The sequence below is a fragment of the Phoca vitulina genome, unplaced genomic scaffold (assembly GCF_004348235.1).
Source record: "Phoca vitulina isolate PV1807 unplaced genomic scaffold, GSC_HSeal_1.0 scaffold62, whole genome shotgun sequence".
In the NCBI taxonomy this organism is placed as follows: Eukaryota; Metazoa; Chordata; class Mammalia; order Carnivora; family Phocidae; genus Phoca; species Phoca vitulina.
In genome coordinates, this window is record NW_022589765.1 from 7359458 (window position 1) to 7385085 (window position 25628).

Consider the following 25628-nt stretch of genomic DNA (forward strand, 5'->3'; position numbering starts at 1 on the left):
AAGGGAGGAGGCCTAAAGCTGGGGTGCAAAGCCTCCTGACGACAGCAGGTGGACCTGGGGAAAAATCGTGACAGCAGGGGGGATGGTGACAGACAAAGAGCCCTGAGAAGCAGAAAGAGCAAAGCTTGCGGCGTGGGATGCATATCCACGTTCCTGGAGACGCTGAGGAATCAAAAGCAGTCTGCAGATTTGGCTAAGCCAGGGACACACCAACTGGAGGAGGCTGGGACAGAGACACTAAGAGAGACACTGGCAAGTACAGAGAGACGCAGAGAAGGAGAAGGAAAGAGAGGCAGAGGCAGGGCCCGAGAGGTAGACTGGGGTGGAGGGGAGCATGGATCTTGAGAGACACTCCCCTTCGTCTACGCTGCACTGACGCATTAGAGCACCCAGTGGGGTTCTGGCGGCCCCCACGTGCTGCTGCGTCTCTCAAAGCATTTCACTTAAAGAGCGGCTGCGCCCCCAGCCCCATGCAAAACCGCAGGAAGAAAGATCTAGAAGGGCCTTCAGAACATCTCTTCTGAATTTCTTCTTTGAAGGCTGAGGAAATGGGAGACTCGGGAAAGGGGAAGTGGCTTGCTCAAGATCACGGAGCCAGTTGTCAAGGCGAGGCTAGAATCCTGGCTCTCGTCTCATGTTTGTTCCCTACGTGGTTACCTCTCGCCGGAGCCCCTTCCCTTTGTGGGCACATTCCACCGTCATCAAAGGGCATCGAGCCCTTCGCCTTGGTGTGACGCTTTCTATTTTCACGGGACAAAATGTTCAGGGATTGCAAGGGCAGAGAAAATGATGGAGATGAAGAGAAAAAGAAGAGCCACCGCCATGTTTTACGAACATCGGAAAAATGCGTTCTCACCTCATCATAGAACTCTGGATTTTGGTTGTGATGCGAGACAACAGCATAAGCATTTGTGGTAAAAACAGACCCGGCGGGTTTTCCATAAATACACTGCAAAAGAAGGAAACGGAGTCACCCATCTCGGTGAAGGCCTTTAAATATAACGCAATGGAACCACACACGGTTGGAGGCATCTGTGAGCCCAAGGCCATGGCCAAGCCCACCAGGCTCTCACCGTGAGCTTGTAAATTCTGAATCATTTACAGTCACTCCAGCTACCACCCCAGACATTGCAGAACTTGGCTGCATGGATGCTTCTGAATTTCTGGTCATCAAAAAAAAAAAAGGCACTCCCCAATTAGTTGACAGCAAGAAGTCAAACATGGCTAATCATTTGGAAAGGGAACATTCTGAAACCAGATTTGGAAAGCTTACTTCTCTCGTGCTATTTGCCTTTCTTGAGAAGCTCCCCGCCAGGCAGTTAGCAACATTTGCTGGATGCTCCTTGGGCGGTGGGCAAGGTGAGGAGCTCAAACTCGCGCACACCAGCAGACACATTCCCAGCCTAAAGGGATTAAAAACTGAACGTCCACTAAGCTACAGACAAGCTTACTGTTCGCTCACTTTAGGAGCCCTGTTTTAAAATTCACTGGCTTTCTGTGAGACTCATAAAATAAATGCGAGGCTTTCTATGGTTCCATGAAAAGATCCGATTGCATTTCTGGTGTGAGTTTTGCACTTCCACAGGCCCAATAAGCTCAAGGATAAATACGGAGTCAGCATGCCAAGGTACTAATTGCCTCACCCTGTTACTTCAGAGCCAGCCTCTAGGCCAGCTAAGAAATGAAATTCAGAACTCCATGGGAATGCAGCGCCAATTCTCCTTAAATATGGTTCTGGAGGCAATTTGCAGGAACTGGAAAGGGATAACCTAAGAATCTTTAAGGGTACAAAAGGACATTGCATGGGGGAAAAGGAAGAGTCATTCTCATCTCCAGTGAGGGGGGAATCAGAGAAAATACACCTAATTTGAGCCAGCTAATTCTTAGGTTTCTCGGGCGGTGGGGGGGGGGGGGAACACCAAAAACCCAAAAACAACGAAACACCTCTTTTCAGAGGTAGGGGTTATTAAACATTCAACGACTTAGTCAGGGGCTTCCAGGCTTTTTCCCCAGGAGGTCTGAATGGAGGACTGGCTGTCCATCTGTCTGATTTAGGCTCAAGCTAGAGAAGTAGGGGGCCAGATAAACAAATTGTGACGGCTAGCTGCTCTCGGAACTTCTCTTTCAGGCCTCTGTTTAATGCGCTCAAGAGTGAAAAGATAAAGGCACTGTGACGTGAGAGGTATTTAAGGATTGCTCTATCGGAGAATACTGAGATTCTGCTTTGCCTCCACCACGGATCCAAGTCTGGAGGCACCATTTGGCCACTGCCAGGGGAGAAGTCCTATCTCAGATCAAAGCAGTCATGCTGTGCTTCTGTTAGCTCAAAGCCTGTTCAGGTTTCAAGGAGAAAGGAGTTTATGGTCCCCTGATGATACCATTAGAAACTATCAGGTCATAGGAGAAAATGACCTTGTGATGGCACATCAGAGCAATTGAAAATCAAAGAGGAGCAAAAGCAAAACGCTGGTATATGAAGCTGACCCATTTTTAAAGCTACACACCCTCCTACCTCATTTGGTTATTTTTTAAATATTTAAACCTCACAGTTAACGTGTAAGAGTAGAAAAGGCAGTATTACCTTCATCACTCGAGTACATTTTCTTTGTGGAGCTTAGAGAAATTAAACTTAGCCTATGAAACTACCAAGTACCAAAATCTTTATCTTTTTCTTTTTAAGATTTTATTTATTTATTTATTTGAGAGAGAGAGAGCACGCGCACACAATCAGGAGGAGGGGCAGAGGGAGAGGGAGAAGCAGGCTCCTCGCTGAGCAGGGAGCCCGATGTGGGGCTCCATCCCAGGACCCTGGGATCATGACCTGAGCCGAAGGCAGACACCCAACCCACTGAGCCACCCAGGCGCCCCCAAAATATTTATCTTTACATTAAAAGTGTGTGCTCATCAAGATCATAAACAAACCTTTAGAGCGCTAGCGTCGCTTTCATCTGAATCCCGGAATTCCACACAGACCGCAATGTTCCTTGCCTAAAAATGATTAATCACTCAAAATGAGTCCTAAAACCAGAAAATTATAAATAGCATTTTATACCCCAAAATGCATAGTTTACACTGCTTACCTTGGCAAATGTTTTCTGGCTATCGTATTTTAATTGCAAGGGATATACATACAGATGGTTTTTGTAAATAGTAAATGGATAACAGTATTTTGTCATTTCTGGAACAAACTCTTCGACCTCCACAGTAATATTTTGACAATTCTTTTCGAAAGGCTTCAGGGGCACATATGATGAAGTAATACAATCTATACCAGAGGAAAAAAAAAAAACAGGCAAAGATAATACAATCTAGCAATCACGAACACATTCCTGCCTTTATAAAAATATACGTGGACCGCGTTCTCAAAGAGTGATTTAACAAACAGAATTCTTATTGATTGACAAAAAAGTCATACAACCATTTTAAGCACCCAGAAGGACAAAATGGCGTAGCCTGGTACTGATTTTAGTAGAACCATCCAAACCAGACATGATTGCTAGTTCGTTCTCAATGTAGAGTGATTTGCCAAATATAACACATCATAATTTTGACAAATTTAAACTCTGCAAAGAAATCCATTACATTTTTCCTCCTGTGGCTGCAATTTAGCTTTCACTGCAAATTTTTATTGGTATCGGGGAACTAACAGTAAATGTATGCCTCCAATTAGCTCGTGGATAGTCACTCTGAGAAAAGTTAACTTGGTGCAGGTGCAATTTTCACCTAAGAAATACGGGAGGCCTTTGGAAATGACAGATCTTAGGATGTGTTACAAATAATAAATTCGTTACTCCTGAAGGTGAAAAACACAAAGGTTCGGAGAAGTGTGGTGGCCAGGGTTACTGAAGTAGCCATGGGAGTAGAGGTGATTCATATACCAAAGGAGCTCTAACATTGCTTGTCCTTGCTGCCCTGTGGTTTTGATGGAGCGGGAAGACCCAGGAAGAGTTACACCCGAGCACACAGTGTTTTCTGTTGGGTTCGGTTTTCTCCAATTATTTTTTTTTAAGATTTTATTTATTTATTTGACAGAGAGAGACACAGCGAGAGAGGGAACACAAGCAGAGGGAGTGGGAGAGGGAGAAGCAGGCTTTCCTGCTGAGCAGGGAGCCCGATGCGGGGCTCGATCCCAGGACCCTGGGATCATGACCTGAGCCGAAGGCAGACGCTTAACGACTGAGCCATCCAGGCGCCCCGGTTTTCTCCAATTATTATAGTGATACTTACAATAGAATATCTGGAGATAGAGAATAAAGGCACACAGAAACAAGTGATCGCTCCACTATCCAGAGATAACTACTGTTAGTATTTTGGCATATTTTCTTCTTATCTCCTTTTGATGCCTGTTTTATATAATAATACTCAAATCCTACTGTATATATATAGAACTTGATCCTGGGTTGGGTTTTTTTTTTTTTTTTTGGCATTTGATCTAATGTTTTATTCTGTGAACTCTTTATAAACATCATTTTTCACGGCTGCATAAAGTTTCCTGTTGTACTGTCATGCCTTAACCACACAAATGGTGTTAGATTCTTAGGTTGTTTCCAATCTCCCTCCAAAATAAACAACACAGAAAAGAGCACCTTTATGCATAAACTCCTGTTTACATTCCAAATTCTTTCTTTAGGAAAAAATAATCCATTCTACTCTTAGGTGTTTTGGAGTTTAAGTTGGATGCCACTCCCCTGCTTATGATCCTTTAGTGACCTCTTATTGCACATGGAATAAAATCCAACCCTTTAAAGAGTTACCATGGTCTATACAATTTCCTGCAGACCCTCTCCTGCTTCATTCCCATCTTCATTATTCCCATCACACACCACACTGGCTTCCTTTCTGCTCCTATGAACCAAGCTTGCTCCTGCCTCACGGTCATTCAGTATGCACCACCCTCAGTCTGGAATGTACCGTCTCCAACCACCATGTGCTGGGTCCTTCTCGCTCTTCAGTTCCTGAGCTGGAGGAAGGCCTCCCTTGGCCACCCTTTTTAAAGCAGCCCACCCCAATCACCAACTCGAATCGCTCATTTGTCTTCTTATTTACTGTCTGTCACTCCTTCTAGACTTTAATCTCCATAATTGCAAAGTTTATTCAGTGAATGAACGGATAGAGAGAAGCTCAGAATCAAAATGCCTTAGTTATGAACATCTATGAACATCAATTACCACATCGTGTTCCTACTCCTAGCCAGCAGTAGATGGTTTCACTTTAAACATGTTTGTAAATGCGACAGAGAAGCAAAAGCATCTTGCTACTTTAATTTCCATTAGTGGCATTATTATGAAGATTTGAACATTTTTCAAGTTTTTATTAGCCACTCCATTTTATTTCCTGCAAAGTGTCTTTTCTGTCTTCTGTCCATTCTTCTGAGATTTTAGATTCTTGTCTTTAGAGAGGAAAAGAAACTCTCCTTTTTGGATCCCTTGATGGGATTTATCCAAGGCAAAAAGCAGCAGAAACTGACTAGGGAACACTCACAACAGGATATTATATATGAAACAGCATCTGATAAAATCAACTTAATACCCTTCCTAATTTGTAACTATTCACCATGTGTACTGGATTGAATAGTGTCCCCCCAAAATTCACAGCCACCAGAACCTCAGAATTGACTATATTTGGAAATAGGGTCTTTGCAGGGGCACCTGGCTGGCTCAGTTGGAAACAGCGTCTTTGCAGATGTAAATGGTTAAGATGAGGTCATACTGGTTTAGGGTGGGCCCTAAATCCAATGACTGGTGAGTCTTCCTTAGAGCACTGAAAGGGAACACAGCCCTGCTGATACCTTGATCTTGACTTCTAGCTTCCAGAACCGAGAGAGAATGAATCTGTCATCCTAAGCCACCCAGTTTGTAGGAATTTCTTACACAGCCCTAGGAACTTTATACACCATGTAAACCTCAAGAAATGTATTAAAAAGATGAAAATTTGAGATTCAAACATAGCCCCTTAAGGTTTATTTGTAACACGTGAATTCTTACTTGATAAATCCACAGGAACACATTCTACTGTGATGTTGAGCTGCCCAGGAATAATCTGCAATTTGGTCTTCTCTGGCCTAGGTGTAAAATAAGAAATATTTTATACTTAAAATTTATGATTACTGAATGCACTGGCTTCCAAATCCAAAAATGCTCCAAAGCATTCAGTTTCTCCCATGTATGACTCACATTCATCATTTCAAGAAATTATAATTCATCTATTTTACTGATTTACTACAGTAACACACTTACTTCTTGTATTCTGAGAGCAACTTGAGAATGTCTTCATTTGAAAGCTTGCTACTGTCTTGTTTATACAAAGGAGAAAATCTCCCATCCAGATCCAGAGAACCTTGAGTATCTTTGAAAATGGGTCTAAAACGGCAATAGAATTTTTTTTTTTAATTCTGAAGTATTGACAAATTATGACAAACTTAGTGCTGGTGTGTGTATAATGTGGTACAACCAGTTTGGAAAACTTATTTGGTAATTTCTCATGAAATTCAGCACACACTCACCCTCTGATCCTACAAGTCCACTCCTAGGCATATTTCCACATGGCACTAAATGTTCATAGCCGACTTATTTGTTATATCCCCAAAAGGAAACAGCCCAGATATTCATCAACAAGTGAATGGATACACAGTCGTGTATTCATACAATGGAATACTACTCAGAGTGAAGGGCTGATACATACAGCAATATGGATGAATCTCAAAACCAGACTGAGCACAAGAAACCAAATGCAAGAGTACATACTGCACGATTCCATTTGTATGAAGGTCTAGAATAGAAAAAAGTCATCTGTAGTGATAACCATCAGATTGGTGGCTGACTGATGGGAGTGGGATGGCTGACTGGACAGGGGCATGAGGAAACTTTCGGAAGTGATAGAAACGGTCCAGATCTTGGTTGGCGTGGTAGTCACATGACTGGAAACATTTGTGAAAATTCACCAAGCCAGATATATAAAACACACGCATTTGAGGGCGCCTGGGTGGCTCAGATGGTTAAGCGTCTGCCTTCGGCTCAGGTCATGATCCCAGGGTCCTGGGATCGAGTCCCGCATCGGGCTCCTTGCTCAGCAGGGAGCCTGCTTCTCCCTCTCCCTCTGCCTCTCCCTCTGCTTGTTCTCTCTCCGTCTCTCTCGCAAATGAATAAATAAAAATCTTTAAAAAAAAAAAAAAAACACACGCATTTGAATCAAAGGTAAAGCTTTATCTCAAAGTTGATGACCATTAAGTTAGATCTTTAGGGTCGATTTATACGAAATTTACAAGAGATATGTAGAGTTTCCAAATATGAATGTGGATGATTCCCTACCTCCCCCCTTTCCCCTTCTTCCATTTTTAAGCAGCTACTTACTGCTAAAATGGGAAGTAATGTCCAAGCTCCCAACACACTGGAAGCAGCTCTAGCCAAAAACATAATTCCCCCCTGGCAGAGCCTCTGAAGATGTGGTTCTAGGCATGAACCACTGTTCCTACTTCTTTTTTTTTTTTAAGATTTTATTTATTTATTTGAGAGAGAGAATGAGACAGAGAGAGAGCATGAGATGGGGGAGGATCAGAGGGAGAAGCAGACTCCCCGCTGAGCAGGGAGCCCGATGCGGGACTCGATCCCGGGACTCCAGGATCATGACCTGAGCCGAAGGCAGTCGCTTAACCAACTGAGCCACCCAGGCGCCCACTGTTCCTACTTCTAAGCATACCTCCTTTATTTTCAGTAAACAGGGGTTTAGCGTACATCTTTAAAATATCCCAGGCAAGCCTTTAGAGTGAGTTCTTGCTGTTTCTGACAGCCAAAACAATGCAGGAAGGAAAAAGGAGCCCAATTCCTCATCAGCACGGGGGATCGGAGCTTCCACCTTTGAAGGTTTTTAAGTTAATTTTTCTGCTGACCAAACAGCATCGAACAGCTCTTCCGACAGCCTGGGCAGTGGGCCGCGTGCTGCAGTGGTCTAGTGTGGGTGGAGGTCACGTGCTATGGGTTCGGATCCCCGCTCCGCCATATGCTACGTGAAGTGGGCAAGGACTTTTTTTTTTTTAATTTTATTTATTTGACAGAGAGAGAGCACAAGCAGGCGGAGCAGCAGGCAGAGGGAGATGGAGAAGCAGGCTCCCCACTGAGCAAGGAGCCCGATGCGGGGCTCAATCCCAGGACCCCGGGATCATGACCTGAGCCGAAGGCAGACGCTTAACAACTGAGCCACCCAGGTGCCCCAAGGAGTTTTTTGTTTTTTTTTTACTAGTTCCATGCCTGAATTTCCTCATCTCCAAGGTAGGAATAACAGTACTCACCTCTCAAGAAGGTACACATTAAAGCACTTAGACCACTGCCTTGTGGGTTAGCAGATAACTCTAAATGATCCCAACAGCAGCAACTGACTGAGCCCTCAGGCCGGAGCACCACTAAGGATGTGTCTATTCACAAGCCATACTTCCCCTCCTCTAATGCCTAAATAGACAAACCTCGCGACTCTCTGCCATTCACCTGACCCTGGCTTTTTTTTTTTTTTTTTTTTTTTTTTTTTAACCAGCCCGCAAAACAAGGCCAAGTGTGCCTTTTCATCTACCAACACACAATACATTTTGAAAGCTTCCCCAAATGAAATGATTATAAATAGTGACAGAAGAGTTAATTAACTTAGAACCTCCTATCCTTATGCTACTCGCCAATACCCACTGAACATAACTGAATTATTCAGAACGTGCTGTCCTCTCCCGAGGAGTTCCGACGAGCTGCACACGCTGTACCACAAACAAGCCAGTGAACCTGGACTTCAAAGGCGGGGGATGAGCAAGAAGGACAGTTTAAGTCATCACTGTATGTAGACATGCGAGAATTGGGAAAAAAAAAAAAAAAGAAAAGAATGTAACCTACCCTAAGAGACGAGCTAGAGATAACACCCTGCCATATACACTACCCGTGACGGGTTTCCTGCATTTGTCATCAGAAAGCAAGTCTATTAATTAATTACCCGCTTGCACTTAACAACTGCATTCTTCTGCCTTCTCATTTTTAGTACGTTTTCCAGAAATATTCTAGGATAGCTTTTCGAAGCCTAAACCTAGCCAACTCTGAAACAGTGGGCACACTGTACATAATTCACTACAATTTTGGGTTTTCTGGGGGCAAAAAAAAATTCCATTACTTTAGCAAATAAGCTCCGCTTTAAAATGCAATAAAATTAAGTGTGTGTCAGTCAGATCAGGAACCGAGGCCAAAGCAAATTTCCCTGAAGCACCACGGATGAAGAAATGAAAGGTTCCTTGAGGCACGGCAAATTTTAAGAGAACGGATTCTCCATGGAAACCCAAACCCCAAGGTGCCGGTATTAGGAGGAGGGGCATGTGGGAGGTGATTAGGTCAGGGGGGTGGAGCCCTCGTGAATGGGATTAGTGCCCTTAGAAGAGGCCAGAGAGGGGGCTCACTTCCTTTCCGCTACGTGAAGATAAAGAAGCCAGCTAGCTGTCTGCAGCCTGAAAGAGGCTCCTCACCAGAACCTGGCCATGCGGGCACCCAGATCACAAGCCTCCCAGCCCCCAGCGCTGTGAGAGAGAAATGTTTGCTGTCGGAGCCACCTGGTCCATAGCAGTTTGTTATAGCAGCCCGAGCGGACTCAGCCACATCCCAAGTGTCCCAGGACAGACCTGGCGTGTCAGAGCCCACCCGCTAAATGCTGCCGGCAAGGACAACAGCTGTGAACTTTACAGATGAGAGTGAACAGAAAGGTCAGGATTATATTTGTACAAACCTGGCAGCCCAAGCAAAGGGCATTCTGTATTGTCCAAGGCGGCTACACACTTGCTTTGCTGTCCTGTGCACCTTCTGGGCCGTCTGGGGGCAGAAATAAGGAGACACGTTCGTATGTGTTCGGACGACCAGAGACTCACCATACACAATCACTTCCCCCACTTTACCAATGTAAAACATCAGAGTCCGGCAAAAGAGATAAAGAAAGAGCTCCCAATAAAAACACGATACTCGTCAGCTACCCACTTTCCAAGACTAGAGTTTTCTTTTTTCTTTTTTTTTAAATTTCTTTTTCTTTTTGTTTTTTTTTTTTTTTTTTGATAGAGAAAGAGCACAAGCAGGCGGAGCAGCAGAGGGAGAGGGTGAAGCAGGCCCCCCCGCTGAGCAGGGAGCCCAGGACCCTGGGATCATGACCTGAGCCGAAGGCAGACACCTAACCGACTGAGCCACTAAGACACCCCAAGAGTTTTTTTAGCATTCTGTGTTTTCTCATTAACAGAGCCTTCATCAAGATATCAGAAGATGGACGAAAAGAGGTATAGGGTATAGGGCACATTTTGTACCAAAGACCTCTACTAGGAAAATTCTGAGCAGTTTTAATGTGTATTTCCTTTCACACATGAGCAGGCAGACACTCATTATTCTTGGGAGAAGTTTGTTCTGAATACAGCTGACCTTTTTACTCCCAAGATAAAAGCCGAGTGACCAAGAGTCAAGGCAATTAGTTTAGCTGGGCAAGGAACTGCTGTTTGCACAGGCGCTAGGAGCTGATGGAAGATTAACAGCCCAGAGAGGCTAAACCGGCTGTGAAATGCTGCCTGGATGCTTGTCCCTGGGGATGCAGAATGCTAGAGGCTCTTATCTACATCACTGAGACTTTTCTCTCCCACGCAAATTAGTCACATGTCTCCTCCGCCTCTTCCGCTCAATAAACACTATTTGGACACACAACTAAATGCCACCTACGACAGACTGACTCTTCATAAATACTCAGTAGCTGGACTGCTGCTCATGAACTGTGCCACGCACACTTTTGCTCTCAGGGCCTCCGTTTTCTCATTTATAAAACGAGAGGAAAGGACCAGGTCACTAATTTGCAGAAGTCTGGATTTCATGATCCAGAAATTTAGACGGTTAAAGGGGTCGCAGACTTTTCACGGTGCCAGCCAAAGACATCCACCAGTCAAAACAGTTGCGACCATTTCATCCGCCGACATTTCGTGAAAGACATACGGGCGTAATGTTCAAAAGGTAGGAAGAGCAAAAATCCCAGCATAGAGGCCGGCCCCTCAAATTGAATACATTTAGCTGCGTGAATCGCTCATTCTCTTGTCTTTCTTTTGCTCATCCCAGACAGGAGGAAGTATGAGTGTAGACTGGCATTTGGGAACCGCGGGGCTGAACCTCCCCAGCTCTGACATTCTAGGGCTGGATGTAAGGGCTGGGAATAAAGAGTAGCTATTGCCAAGGATACGGTGTCAATGAACAGATGTGGCCTAACAGCCTTTAGCTCTTATTCTGATAAGCAAGCAGAAATCAGACTGTCGCGTAAACAGAACATAAATGAAAAGGGGGGAAAAGTCATGTTCAAACTGAAACATGCATACTCACCTAGCACCCCATATTTAGAGAATAAGGCTCTTTGGAGGGGTCATTAACAGTACCATTTAAAATATCAGTAAAAGGCGAGTTTTACATTAAGCTGAAATGTTCACAAACGAGCTCTATCGGTACCTTTGCTGGGTCTGAATTTTTGATGTAGGGTTCCGCACAGTGCGCGATGTTTCCCTGGAGCACCTTTTCAATTCTTGCAACCAGAAAAATTTCAGGATGCGGATTTGTCGCTGAGAAAATTCCCTGGGGGAAAAAAAATGACTTCCATTAGACATTTTTATGTGACTTCGTACATAACAGTTGCGTGGCTGATGATTCCCTAATAGGGCGTTTAGCGTCGAATGTTGACATCTAACACAGGGTCATGTCTAGGACCCTGAACATAGGTTTCTACGTTTCCTTTCATACGGTTCCTAAAGCTCCCGATGCTTCTTTCAAAACAGATTTTCTATTTTGTCACCAACTTCACATCTATTTGTCCCTGAGTAAAAACTGTCGCCATTACTGCTTGGCCTCTTGTTTGGCTGCATCCGCAAGGTGCCTTTTTAGGCCTAATTAATGCAACGCGTATTGTTCAGCTTCATGGGCATGTGCTAAAATAGTGTGCGTTTCTCAAGTGGAACCAGATGTGCATTTTCAAATGTAGCTGCATGTAACTCCAGAACAATTTCCTCGCAATTAATACTAATTGCAGCTAAGAGGAAGAAAACACTTCACTACGGTTAAAGAGCGCCCGTGCTTTCAAGGTGGGTACAGAGGATCCAAAATTTGTTTTTTTCCTGCACGTGCTCCTGTTAAGGGTTACAAATGTAGATGCAACCGAAGTTGCATACGTTTTCTTTGAATGCATGTGAAACCGCCGTGTCATCCACTGTCTAGCTCCTCCCAAATAGACTATCTTCCAAAGAGCCGGTTAGTTGGTTCAGTCTGTTGTTTAAAGGAACACCAAACCAATGATTTCGAATGGAAAAACCCATCGTTGGGATTCTACCAAGTTTTATTTTTCTACTTGGTGCACTACCAACTGTGTTAAGATCGTGCGTTCCAGTTTTCAAAACATTTCAGACACATTATCTCATCTGCTCCAGAGCGAACACTCCACGGCATACAGGAAAGACAAGAAAACTCTGTGTGGGAGCCCAAGTAATTCCCCCCCCAAGAATCCAATGGCTTGTAAGGATCCCTTGGAATGGCTGATTCACCTTTGAATTCGCAAGCAGCAAGCCGGGAAGGAAGTGGTTAAAAACTGCTCGGGGAGTTAAAATGTCCTGGGTTTATATTCTGGCTCCACCATTTATGGGTAGAGGCAAGTCCCATCCTGTGTCTACACCTCAGGTTTCTCATCTAAGAAATGGGGATGATCATAGTAATAGCTATTCCAAAGAATTCCTGTATGGATTCCATGTACAGCACGCTAGGAACACCCAGTCATTACTCGAGCGGCCCAAAACACTTGCGAGGCCACAGAACCTGATTTGTGGTACTCCCAGGCGCATGCTGCTCAGGTGGGGAGATGCGCCTGGCAGCCAGCCCCTGCTGACCAAGCAGCAGGTATGCTAAGCAGCGCACTTGAAGGATGCTCTCACACCTCTCGATTGTCACCTAACTGTCCTAGATGGGTTTTGTGCATTATCTTCCTTGGTCTTCAGAAAAAAAAACCCTCGAATGCAGGCACTACGATATACCCATTTTACAGAGGAAGAAACTGAGGGCTTACAGAAGGTTACGCGGTGGACGGATAAAGGAGCTTGCAGCCAGGGCTTCCAGACTATACATACGGCCCATGCTATGCTGCCTCTCGGCCCTGAGGCCCACGCATCCAACATCTCACACGATGAGGCCGGATGAGAACAGCAATACTGATTTTTGCCACCGCTAACGTTCATGGAGCGCCTGCTGTTCTCCTTTCCCAGTACTTGGCGCATTTCCCCACACTGATGCCAGCAAGGAGTATTATAATTTTGCGAACTCTGACAATGGCTAAGCGCAAGTGCTTTCGCTTGGGTACCTGTGATCACCATTACTGCCGCTCCACTGTTGGTTGCGTCATGCTGAGCAAACATGGCGGCCTAGTGCTGTGGCGAGTGCTTTCTGGGGACAGCACACCTTGTCAGAGCCTTACAGCTGCCCCTGCATGCAGGTACTATCGTTTCCTCCCGTTTACATACGAGGATGCTGAGGCATAGAAGCGTTCATTTTTTGAAACAACCAGGGATTCCAGTGTAAGGGGGATGCTGTCGGGTAAGGGGGACGCTGTCGGGGTTGTTCTGCCTTTTGTCCCAATCAGCTTCTAGCACTCTCCCTGTCCCCAGAACCCAGAAGGGTAGCCAGAGAGCGCCCGGGAATCCCCATGTGGACCGGGAGTCTGGCCCTTGTAGACAAGGCCTCTGGCCCAGCCATCCTTTTCCACCTAGGAGGCATGGATGTGGCTGCCCCCAACCTCAGGGTAACTCTTACCCACTTGACTGCCCCCTCCCTCTAAAGAAGGGGTGAGGCCCCCTCATCCCAGTCCCTAGCACTTACAGAGCCCACAGCACGGCAGGGCTTTGGGGGGAGACTCTGTACCCTTTCACCAGGCCAACAACTGTTGCCCCCCGGGGGGGATCCCCCAGAGCCACAAGGAGGCAGACCTCCAAGAGTCAGCATCTCCCCTACAACCCCAACCCAAAGTCAATCAGGTCTGACCTTGGGAGACATGGGGGGCCGAGCTCTGTCAGGGCAGCTGGGAAGAAAGTGCCAGGCAGCTGAGAATAAAGTGACTGGTCATGGTGACTGCTTGAGGTCAGGGAGGCCAAACTACTCGATGGACCCAAGTCCCTCCTTTCCTGTGGTCACCCCATTGTCCCTCAGGAGGCCACTGGAGAGAAAGACTCCAGTGAACAGATGGGGAGGGCCTAGAATGGCCCCCAGACACCCACTGTCCACCAAACCCTGGGAGCTGCTTCTTCCTATAGAGAATGCTGCCATTCGAGCAGCCTTGCTGGAAGGGCTGGGGCCATCAGACAGCCCTTTCTGGGAACTCCGGGGAACTGGGCAGTCTCCCTCTCTCCCGGGTAACACAGAAGCAGTACAACGCAGGGGTAAACACCTGCCCTTTGAAACCTGCTAGGCCTAGTTTCAGGTCCTGTTCCTCATCTTCTAAGTTCTGTGACCCCGGGCAAGCTACTGGACGGGCCCTGTGCCTCAATTTCCTCATCTGTAAAATGCGTATGGTAACAGTACCCACCTACTTTGCTGGGGTGTTATGAAAATAAGGGACTTGATAAAGAAGCAAGAGAAATACAGTGGCACTTAAGAAGTGCTAAACTTGGGGTGCCTGGGGGGCTCAGTCAGTGAAGCGTCTGCCTTCGGCTCAGGTCATGATCTCTGGGTCTTGGGATCAAGTCCCACGTCGGGATCCCTGCTCAGCGGGGAGTCTGCTTCTCCCTCTGCCCCTCCCCCCCATTCATGTGCTCTCCCTCTCTGCTCTCTCTCTCAAATAAACAAATAAAATCTTAAAAAAAAAAAATAAGGAAGTGCTAAAGTTGTCACTGCTGAAAAATGGACAAGCTGGGATTCGGGTTCAGATCTGCCTACATTTGGTCTCTCTCCGACACAGCACTGCTTCCTCATCCTAAACGGGAAGAAGTTGAGAAAAAAACTTCTCCAAAATAAAATGTTCAACTAGTTGAAGTAAATGACCACTTCCCGGTCTCATCAGTTGGTCCGAAAAGGTTGTAAGACAATAAAGCCATCTGAGGCCACTGCCCATCGGGTCATCTTCCCACCTCTCCTCTGTGCTTCTCAGGCTTCTTCTCCCAAGTCCCACATCTTCTGTGCAGCCCCCTAAGTTAACTCCCACCCCCCGAGCCCCCCTTGCCTTGCAAACACGTCTGCTACCATTGTGTGACAGGGTGCAGTATGTTAATTACATTCTGCTGGCCATTATTGACTGGGGTCTTTCCAACAGACCCAGGTTCCAATCCTGCCTTCACGGCTGTGGGCTGTGTAATGGTGGGCAGCTTACTTCACCTCACGATCTGCCCTTTCCTCCCCTCCCAAAACAGCGTAAGTACACTATTTCACAAGACTATGATGATTACATGAGACACTGATGGGAAATTCTGGCATACGGGAGATACTGAAAAAACTGTTGGATTTTCTTCCCGACCTAGATTACAAGTGGGATGATGCCCACGACCACAACTTAAACTCCATGCCTTGAACGTACAGCTAAGTACACTGAAGAAATAAAGTAAATACGTCATTGGCTTAAAAGGGCTTATTTGATATGGTGCAGAAAATTTTACACATAATTCAATAGCAGGTTCTCAAATACTTTTATACTGTACTTGCTCAATCTCTTCTAGAAGCATACGCCATAGTAGTGAATGTTCACACATGTGACAAGCATAATCTATCTGAGTAACAAACTAAGAGGCGACGTAGGGACGCCTGGGTGGCTCAGTAGGTTAAGCGTCTGCCTTCGGCTCAGGTCATGATCCCAGGGTCCTGGGATCGAGCCCTGCATCAGGTTCCTTGCTCAGCAGGGAGCCTGCTTCTCCCTCTGCCCCTCCCCCTGCTTGTGCTCTCTCTCTCTCTCTCTCTGACAAATAAAGAAATAAATAAAACCTTAAAAAAAAAAAAAGAGGCGATGTAAAACTACCACAGATCCAGAGCGCAAAGAAGGAAGTAACTGCACATGTAAAATCTGTACCAATGAGCATAATCCCGAGCCCAGAAAACCCCAGTGCTTGGTATTTATTCTAAGGAGATAATTCAACAAGTGAGCTAACATGCATGCACAAGGATGTTCAATGCAGTGTTATTTATGATATCCCAAAATGACAAATATCCCAATTAGCTAGGTTGATGGAATACCACATTAGCCTTTAAGAATGTGAGTGATCCAGAGATACTGATATAGGATAAACGTGATATTAAATAAATACAGTAGATATAAAATGGTGTGAACAGGATCTATTTTGTATAAGAACATACATAAGATCTATGTGTTTATATAAACACAGAGATGTCTAGAAAGAGGTTGGCCAAAATGTTGACAGTTATTGTCTATGGGGGGGTGACTTTTTCTTCTTTATGCGTTTTGTATTGTTTGGGTTTTCTACATAATAATACATTTAGCTTTATAATAAAAAAAAAGGAACCACGTTTTTATTGGGGGAAAAATAAATCTTACAACGTGAGCTGCTTTGTTCTTGTGCCTCTTTCCAGTTTCAATTCTATGTCACAGTCGAGTTTCCTTTTAGTTGCAAAAGTTGGGAAGGAAGACCATCAATTCTGTTCTGCCTAACCTCTCGTGGCCTGCAGCGTGGTCGGAGGTCAAAATGCCAGGGATGTGTCAGGCTCCTTCTAAAGGGGCTTCTTTGCACCACACAGGACAGAGAACACAGCATTATGTATGTCACATAAGCCGTCCCCTACCACTGCTCTTCAATCAGAACTCCTCGTATAAAGAGCCTTTATGCTCCATTAAAACTACCTATTCATGTGGGGTCAGCATGGACACTGCCCGCTTGCACATGAAGCTCCCCAAATTCCGGACAACATGGGAGATTAGCTCTGGGGCATCTACCACTTGGCCACCGACAGGAACGATTTTCTGGACGAATCTGATCGCCAGTGTGGGGGGGTCTGGCTGCTGTGGGAGTCTGGCGGGCCAGGAATTTGAGGAACATTGATCTAACGGCACCTCAGCCAGGGCTGTAGCCGAACAGACACACGGAACCCCTGTCCTGTACTCGAACCTTCCAAAAACACAGCCTCCAATGTGACCGTCACAAGACTTGCCCTGACGGTGAAGTTTCATTCAGACGGGCACCTTCCCTTCCCTGCCAAATTTCCTTGTCTTCCGTGAACACACTCAGAACTCCATTGTCTGGTCAGCAGCCAGGCTTCAGCTGAAGTTCTGTAAAGTTCTGTACATAGCTCCTAAATTTCTGCAAGGGGGTGCTTTTTGCTCTTGTCCTACGGAAAAATCTAATGGTATTTTAACAGATATCCGGAACTCGAGACGGCACACCAAGGCAAAAACCAAAACCCAAACCCAGCTACCTACTCCTAACGGAGCTGGGAATTAGGGATGGGAGGGCTATGGCAGGGTCCATTTTTTCTTCGAAGAAACAAGCCTTTTGGGCACCCACCGCCTTGCTCACAAGTCCGCACAGGAGCGTGGGGGTGTGCCTACATTCCAGCTCACAAAATGCTTCCTCTGAGGCTCACATCACGGTCCCAACTGAAAATGTTACTTCGCTGAGGCGGTGCTAGCATTTGCTGGTTTCCATCCTGTCCCTCCCACTTCAGTCCCCAGAAAAACACCTGGCCACTGACCTTACAAGAGATGGGAATGCCCGGGAGAACATCGGTCTGAGCGGGTGAAAGAACCCACGGGGCTGTTTCGATTTCTCACTCGGAAGGCTAAAAGGGGACTCGTTACCTGCTTTATGTAGCGTAACTGGGATTCAGCAATGCCATGAATGAAAGGCTCCGGGGAAGAGCTCGTCAGGTTTCCATCACCAGCCAGCTGGGCTGAAGGGCCCAACAGCATTTCCCGGACAGATGGGGGATTCAGGTCTACGTGGAAGTCGGCTGAAATCTTGCAGTTGTTCCTTACGTCGAATAAGGCGAGATTGATAAAAAAGGGTTCAACCTGGGAATGAAAACAATGACATTTGGAAGTGAAGACTTTTCGGGGGGGGCGTGGGGGAGGGACGCCAACGACAAAATGATGTTTTGATTCCTCGAGACTCTGTGATTGCAGTTCCTTTCTGAGTATGGCATTTAGCTGAAATGGCATTAGGGCTCATTTGCATCTATTTTGAAGGAGTGCTCTAAAATAACAGGCTATCAAATGTTAACTTTTGTCAGGTATAAATAATTCTGCAAGTTACACTTTCTTTAAAGGAGTAGAATGCAGAAGCCACATTTAAAGAACATCGATTGGGGCGCCTGGGTGGCTCAGTTGGTTAAGCGACTGCCTTCGGCTCAGGTCATGATCCTGGAGTCCCTGGATCGAGTCCCGCATCGGGCTCCCTGCTCGGCAGGGAGTCTGCTTCTCCCTCTGACCCTCCCCCCTCTCATGTGCTTGCTCTCTCATTCTCTCTCTCTCAAATAAATAAAAAAAAAAAAAAAAAAAAAAAAAAAGAACATCGATTGGTCTCTGAATAAAATGTAATTCTCCATGGGTTTACTGAAATCGCCGAAAAAAAAAAAAACAATGCCAATATTATCGAACAAAAATAAATCTTCCCTTTTGTTATGTTACAGCTTACTAGATTATACCTTTAATAAGAGCTAATATCAGTCAACATCAAATGACTTGACAAAAGCTTTGCCCCATCAGCACTTTCGGAAGACACGATTCCTCCCTACAGATGGCATTTGAAAGCTGGTCACAAAGGGAAATTTCGTGCCAAATGGCATAAAGATTAACCCTTTATACACAGGAAGCCTGCTAGTGCATTTTAGCTACTCTGGAAGAGAATAAATCATCACTGTGGATATTTGTCAAAGACAAAACCAGAACCAAAAAAAGGTGAGCATAAAATGCAGTCTCTTTGGTGATTTTACACTTATGGTTTCAAGTGTTTCTGAGTAACTCAAATGATCCACGATGGCTCATAATTAGAATTTTTTCTGTGAAGAACAAAATGAATTCACCCTGGGAGAAGGAGTGAGACTAGCAGGCTGCATGGTATCTGCATCCCCGCCTGGTTTGCGGGTTCCTTACTCATTGTGATGAGCCAGCCTCACAAAAGAAGTCACATTCTCTGGCAGAATTCGCAACTTGGAGGATGGTCCAGGTTCGGGGACACATGTCCCTTTTGAATGTCAAGAGCCTACTCTATCTGCCATTTTGAATAGGTTGATAGGTTCACGAATCCTCTCAGGATGAAAACATATTCATATTTTGGCAAAAGAAAGGCATGTACGAAATGCCTCCATGTCAAATTTATCATAGCACGTAGCAATGGAATTTTCACCCCGTAAATTACTTCTAGTGATAAAAAAAGCAAAGCATGTCCTTAATGCGCTGGTTTAAGGGACGTGAAAGGAAAAGTCATACATACATTTGTGGGTGGTCCTTTTGCATTGTCTCCAACTTGACCCGAGATATTGAAAGTTAAATCATGGCAGTTCACCAGGAAACGTTTATTGCACTTTTCCTCAAATGGCTTTATATCAGGTTCAATTCCTGAAAAGTCCAACCTCTACAAAACAGATGATGATAAATCATTTCCAAAAAAATAGGATTCATATTAATATAGGTCTATAAGTAATAATTGCAGAATCCTACGGTTCTCTATCCATTCTTCATTCAAACCCTTTTTTTCATTCAATAAGTCTTTCTAGAGCTCTTACACCAAGGTTCAAACACTGACAGCGAAATCCTAGAGGGAGATGATGAAACTCTGATCTAAAGCACTGGAAAAGTTACAAGTCTGTACCATGGCCTATGAAGCCTTATCTGACAGGAGTCCTTACCTCCCTCAATCCTCTGACCTCATCTCCCACCACCCTTGCCTCCCCTCCACCCCCACTCTCTGTTCCAGCCACACTGGCCTCCTTGGTTATTTCTCCAACACACCAAGTACACGCCCACCTCAGGGCCTTTGCATCTGCAGTTCTCGCAGACAGATGCATGGCTCACTCCCTCATTTCATTCATGTCTCCGATCCACTGGCATTTCCACAGAGACCTTCCTTAACTCCCTAAGGGGACTGCACACTCTGACAGTCTATACTCCCTTTCCTTGATTTAAGTCTTCGAACATGACTTTTCCATATGTCCTTAGTTGTTATTAGCCTTCCCCACAAAATACACGTTCCAGTATGGTAGAGACTGTGTCTTTTATGAGGCGTACGGGAGGCAAAACGGCCATGAATGGACATGAGAGGCATCAAGAATAACACGATGGTCTCTAACTTAGACAATTCGACAATTCGACTGTGGTGTCATGAACTTGGTTGCAAGATAACAAGGAATGGTAGATGTGGGGGAGGAGGAGTGGAGATGGTGAGCTCAGTTCGGGACATGTCCAGTTTGAGGTGAGGTTACTAAGTGGCTGGGGAAACAGCAGAGGTCTGGGTTGGAGATCTGAATTAGGTAGGGAGTCAGCAGCAGCTAGACCCTGTGGACCACCTACATTTCAACGATGAACAGAGGGAGGGGCGTCTGCTTCGAAAAGTGATAAACACTGAACTCAGCTTCGAACAGAGCTGGGGGATGTGTCCTGACTGCCACAGAGATAATTTTTTTTTAATTATTGGTATTTCAAAAAAAAATTTTTTTTAAGTTTTAAAAACAGATATTGGGAGTCAAGGATCCCTTTCAGCAAGGGAGGAATCTGTCCCTCCTCAAAGAAACTCCTAGAATCCTCCTCCTCAGCTCACATAGTTCAGGCAATCTGAGTTCATCCCGTTCATTCTGAGTATCTGAACAGACTTTACGTTCTGTTCACAAATGGGAGGAAAAGTATAGATTGTGGGACCACTTACTATACTTTAAGACCCGAGACAAGGCAGGCGGGAAATGATTGGGTGAATCTGAATAGAATATACTGCCAATACGGAAAACTCAAGCCAAGAAACACAAGAATTTTTCTCAACTGCCTAAGTAATTCAAGCCAAAACAGGTATTGTGCCGGAAGAGTGTTGGATAATTATAGCCATTCTGACCTAGCCTGCATCACTGACAAAATCCTCCTTCTAGGGGCCTAAGTATAATATTCGTACCTGAAAGTGCCATCCCCCACCTCCCACCCCTGGAGTCTATTTATCTACAAACCGAATACAAATGTGTGGAACTAGACAGCTCCCTCTTGAACACTTATCTCTGGAGCCAGCAGAAGCAAGTCATTACCATGGAGATCAATTCTAATTTCCGCCCATTTATCTGCTCTCCCTTCTACCTTATTCAGACAGTGGAATGTGAAGAGAAACTGGACTAAACCACCCCAGCCCCCAAATCCTTTCCCTTCTGAGGCCCGTGAGTCCGAATGCTGGGACATGGGACTTTGCCCAGTAGTCCCGAGTTGGAGCTGTCTCCTTCGGTTAGTGTTTCCTTATTCTCTAAGGTCAGTGGTAGAAAGATCTCTCTCTAAACATCGTACTGGGGTCAAAAGAGAAGGCTGACATCCTAGGATGGCGCTAAGACTCAACACATACAGCACAGATTTCTCTGCGAGGACACTGCCTTCTGGAATCAACATTAAATTCAACTGTTCTGTGCTTTAAAGTTTCATCACAACTCTGAATTCCTCACTGGCTGTCGTAGCTCACTGATAACTGATGTTACGTTTGAGTTCACTGCCATGACCACAAAAACACTACACCACAAATTTTTTTAAAGACACTGGATTGAGTTTCAACCACAGTCAATTGGCTTCTTTGTATACAATGAAAGATCCTGACATGTCCAATTAGAGCCCAATCACGGAGGGGTTCGGGGCGGGTGGGGGGGCTCTGTGAAAGGCTCAGACTTGCCTGAAACAAGCAACTTTCTGAATGAGTATCTTAGAACTAACACTCTCAAGACCAGCTATACTTTTTTTTTTTTTAAATCACATAACTTACACAAATAGTATCATACTGCTATGAAAAAAAAGTAGGAGATAAAGCTTTTTTTAAAAAATATTTCCCCCAAATAATTTCTTTTTCTTGTGTGGTATTTTTATTAAGGAAAAATGTCTGCATTATATATAGACTATATATTTTTCCCATTTCAAACTAAAAAAAAAAACTTATTTAGAAAACCATTCGAAGCAAAGAAGAAACAACAAAAATCAGTCTTCCCCCAACTACATTTTTACGATCTATTTTCACTGAGAATAAAAAAGCCATAATGCACATATAATGCAAACTTTTCTATTTCAAAAAAAAATCCCCAAATTTTAATTATAAATCTCATGTAGAAAAAAGTGAAAAAAAATTCATCTTTCCCCAAATAATTTCATTTTTCTCGTGAAATAGGTTAAGAAAAATATATGTAAGAGTTACATACAGTTGAATCTTTCCATTTAAACAAATCAGCAATTCGATCAGAAAATAGGGAATTAAATATGAGCCGCATAGATCTTGGTACAAAGGGGGCCTCACTCTCATGAAAGAGGGTGAGATACACAAACACACATAAGCTTTCCACTGAAAGTGGGATTAAGCCAGACATGAACGTTATCCCAGTTCCAAGGCCTCCATCAGGAGTGGAAAATAAACCACATTCCTCATATGACTTGGTGTTCTTTATACTGCAGATACTCGCTGCTACTAGATCACACTTGTATTTAGTGGGTTAAAAGCGCAGGAACCAACTTTAAACAGTCTTTCATTTATTTCTTTTGAGGAATGAGATGAGGTGAAAAGAAATATAGGGAATGGAGGAGAAAAACAAAACAAAACAAAACATGTGCATTCAATCCCAAACTATTTGCATCTGTGCCAGTCTCCTGAGGGAAGTCAGTTAGGCTACCTGTTCGAAGTGAACATGATGAATATAAAGCAATAGGTATCGCCCAGTGGTACAGAAATCAGTGATTTCAACATTTCACAGACATTGTTCATCTAAATAAGCGGCAATTCTATGGTTATTTAAAGAAATATATCATTAATACCTGGACCTCCGAATCAAAAGAAAAGAGATTCTGTCTTCCATCCCCTCTACTGAGTTTGTTTAGCTGTTCAGTTTCTCTGCCATACTAAAATTAAAAATACACACACCAAACATTACTTCACTTCCTTCAAATGAGTATTAAATAACATTTATTTATTTATTTATTTTTTGCTCTGTACTTACGATCACCTTTTTATTTTAAAAAATACAACTTTAGGGCAGCCAAATGGAAGAAATGCATAGACAAAGTATGGGAACAGGGGCACAGTGCCTTCATGCTCTCTCCAGGCATGCCATACCCCAGCATGTCAATGTGTTCACCAACCCAGTAAATAACATTTAAATAATTAGTTTGTGCAGGGCGCCTGGCTGGCTCAGTCGGTAGAGCATGCGACTCTTGATCTCAGGATCGTGAGTTCGAGTCCCACCTTGGGTGTGAAGATTACTTAAAAATATCTCGTCGGGGAAACCACCATCTGACAGATCTTCAAAAATATACTACTCCCCATCTCCATTTACTTAAGATGGATAAAAAAACGCTTGCTGGGTGAGTCACCATCACTAGGACCCATGATAAGCTACAGATCAGGTTCTTACACTTTCTATGTGTCTCTAGGACATCAAGAATATTGCTCAGCCCACCGGAGTATAAAAAAAAAAAAAAAAAAAAAAGGAATCCAAGAGATTTGAATGCAAAAGAAAAATAAATGACAAAACACTCTCTCTTCCATAGCGTGCTAGCCATGGGATATTATACATAATTCTGATTCCAACACTTTAGGAAAAACATAGTGGGCTGTAGGGCCTAGAACGTCAAAGACTCAGAAAGGATATGTTAACATCAACAAAATCATGGAAAACCTAGATCAGGGGATCATGAGTGTGTTCCTAAGTTTTGGAAAACTATGAAGTTTGAGGGGGGTAATTTTTTGTTAAGAGAAGGATAAATTTAAAGTAGAAAAAAATTAAATAAAGTAGAAAAAATAACTTCTGAGCTTGTGTAACTTAGTAGTCTAGGAAGAGGAACAAAGTAAAAAATATAAATAGGTTTAATGAGGATTTAAATGAATAAATGGGTTATAACCTTCTATTCTTCTATAGTATAGAGTCCACATAGTAAAATATGTAACCTATTAAGATAGGTATGATAATCACCTCTACACTTTCTAAATTAGCTCATTTCAAACTCCAAAGAGCAGAGTAATTAACACAAATGATGTCTGGTCACCAAAATCTTTTCTTTCTTTTTTTTTTTTTTAAGATTTTGTTTATTTATTTGACAGAGAGACAGCGAGAGAGGGAACACAAGCAGGGGGAGTGGGAGAGGGAGAAGCGGGCCTCCCGCGGAGCAGGGAGCCCAATGCAGGGCTCGATCCCAGGACCCCAGGATCATGACCTGAATCGAAGGCAGACGCTTAACCGACTGAGCCACCCAGGTGCCCCTGGTCACCAAAATCTTTATCTGATGAAATTATTCATATGTATATACACATATGTATTTACACATAGACAGAACATGTGATTTTCATATGAAGTTAACATATGCAAATCATTAGACTGAACATCATGTTTGATCTGTATCAATAGCCCCTTGAATGAAGAATATTTACTTTATGGATGACATATAGTAATTATGCTGAATAAGAAGGAACATCAATAAAGTCACAAAAATCTGAAAGTACCTTCTGACATCTAGAAAAAAAAAAATAATAAGATTTTCCAAACTGTTAGTTGGCCCTTTAAGTCCAACTTCAGGAGTATAACTTTTCTCTTACAATCTCTACCTGTTTCACTAATTTGCTGTGGTTTTTAACTTAGAAATGACATTGCCAAATGGAATCCAGCGTTAAAACTTTAATAGCTAACTCTGCATTGTCTCAGTTGAAGGCAAGTTGCCATAAGAAAGATGTACCTTCATCAGTTCCGGATGCATGCTCCTTTCCAAACTGGCCATGATGTTCTCGGCTTTTCCTTGGCTGCTAGTTTCATCTTCTGCAAATTCATTAAAAGCAGATGTTCCAAACCATGCAGACCATTACTAATCACCTAAGAGGAATATCCTAACTATCTCTCTCACCCCATCCTCTCCTACTAGATTTACTGCAAAGAATTTTGATTATGAAAGCACAGGGAAAACTTTAACGGACTTTTGACAATCTGCCATGAATTCCCTATCCGTTTTAGTCTGGTTATATTTCACGTGTCAGAACCCATGCAGCATCAACTCTTAAAAAAAAATCTATCAACCTCCATAGTTATTTCTAATGAGGAAGTAGGTCAACCTTCAAGATTAAGAATTCTGTATTCACCCTACACAAAGGACATTCCCACAGATTAAAGATAAGAGCTTTACCTCGATAATGAATCATTTAAAAATTCTGACCTTGGGTTGTTTCTACTGTCTCCTTTTTCTCTTGCACTAAACTGTCGGTATTGATCTGAATAATCTTTTTCAAAGTTAGCAACCATTCCTCCATTTCCTGCTCAGTTTCAGCAGCCAGATAATGGCTATACTTATCTAGCATCTTGAGTTCAAATGCGTGACGGCGCATTTTGGGGCACTAGAGAGAAAAAGAAAAAGCATGTGTTCAGTTAGTTTAGTTACCCTTTCAATATTAGACTTCATTCGTTTATTTATTTTTACCTCAGCTCAGCACATACCCAGGT

The 25628-nt window shown here is 43.9% G+C and overlaps 1 protein-coding gene across 2 annotated transcripts in view; it reads right to left on the reverse strand.

The window, feature by feature from the left end:
- The window catches only part of DOCK11 (dedicator of cytokinesis 11), a 189068-nt gene that overhangs the window by 95931 nt on the left and 67509 nt on the right, over positions 1-25628 (reverse strand). For both annotated transcript variants that reach the window (XM_032391396.1, XM_032391395.1), the window contains exons 8-19: positions 25345-25522; positions 24874-24953; positions 22963-23046; positions 19424-19564; positions 17791-18003; positions 11475-11597; positions 9742-9824; positions 6237-6359; positions 5985-6061; positions 3081-3265; positions 2923-2988; positions 857-949 (exon numbers count right to left, since the gene is read on the reverse strand). In XM_032391396.1, the coding sequence (XP_032247287.1) occupies positions 857-949; positions 2923-2988; positions 3081-3265; positions 5985-6061; positions 6237-6359; positions 9742-9824; positions 11475-11597; positions 17791-18003; positions 19424-19564; positions 22963-23046; positions 24874-24953; positions 25345-25522 (1446 nt within the window). The remainder of the gene's footprint in view (positions 1-856; positions 950-2922; positions 2989-3080; positions 3266-5984; positions 6062-6236; positions 6360-9741; positions 9825-11474; positions 11598-17790; positions 18004-19423; positions 19565-22962; positions 23047-24873; positions 24954-25344; positions 25523-25628) is intronic.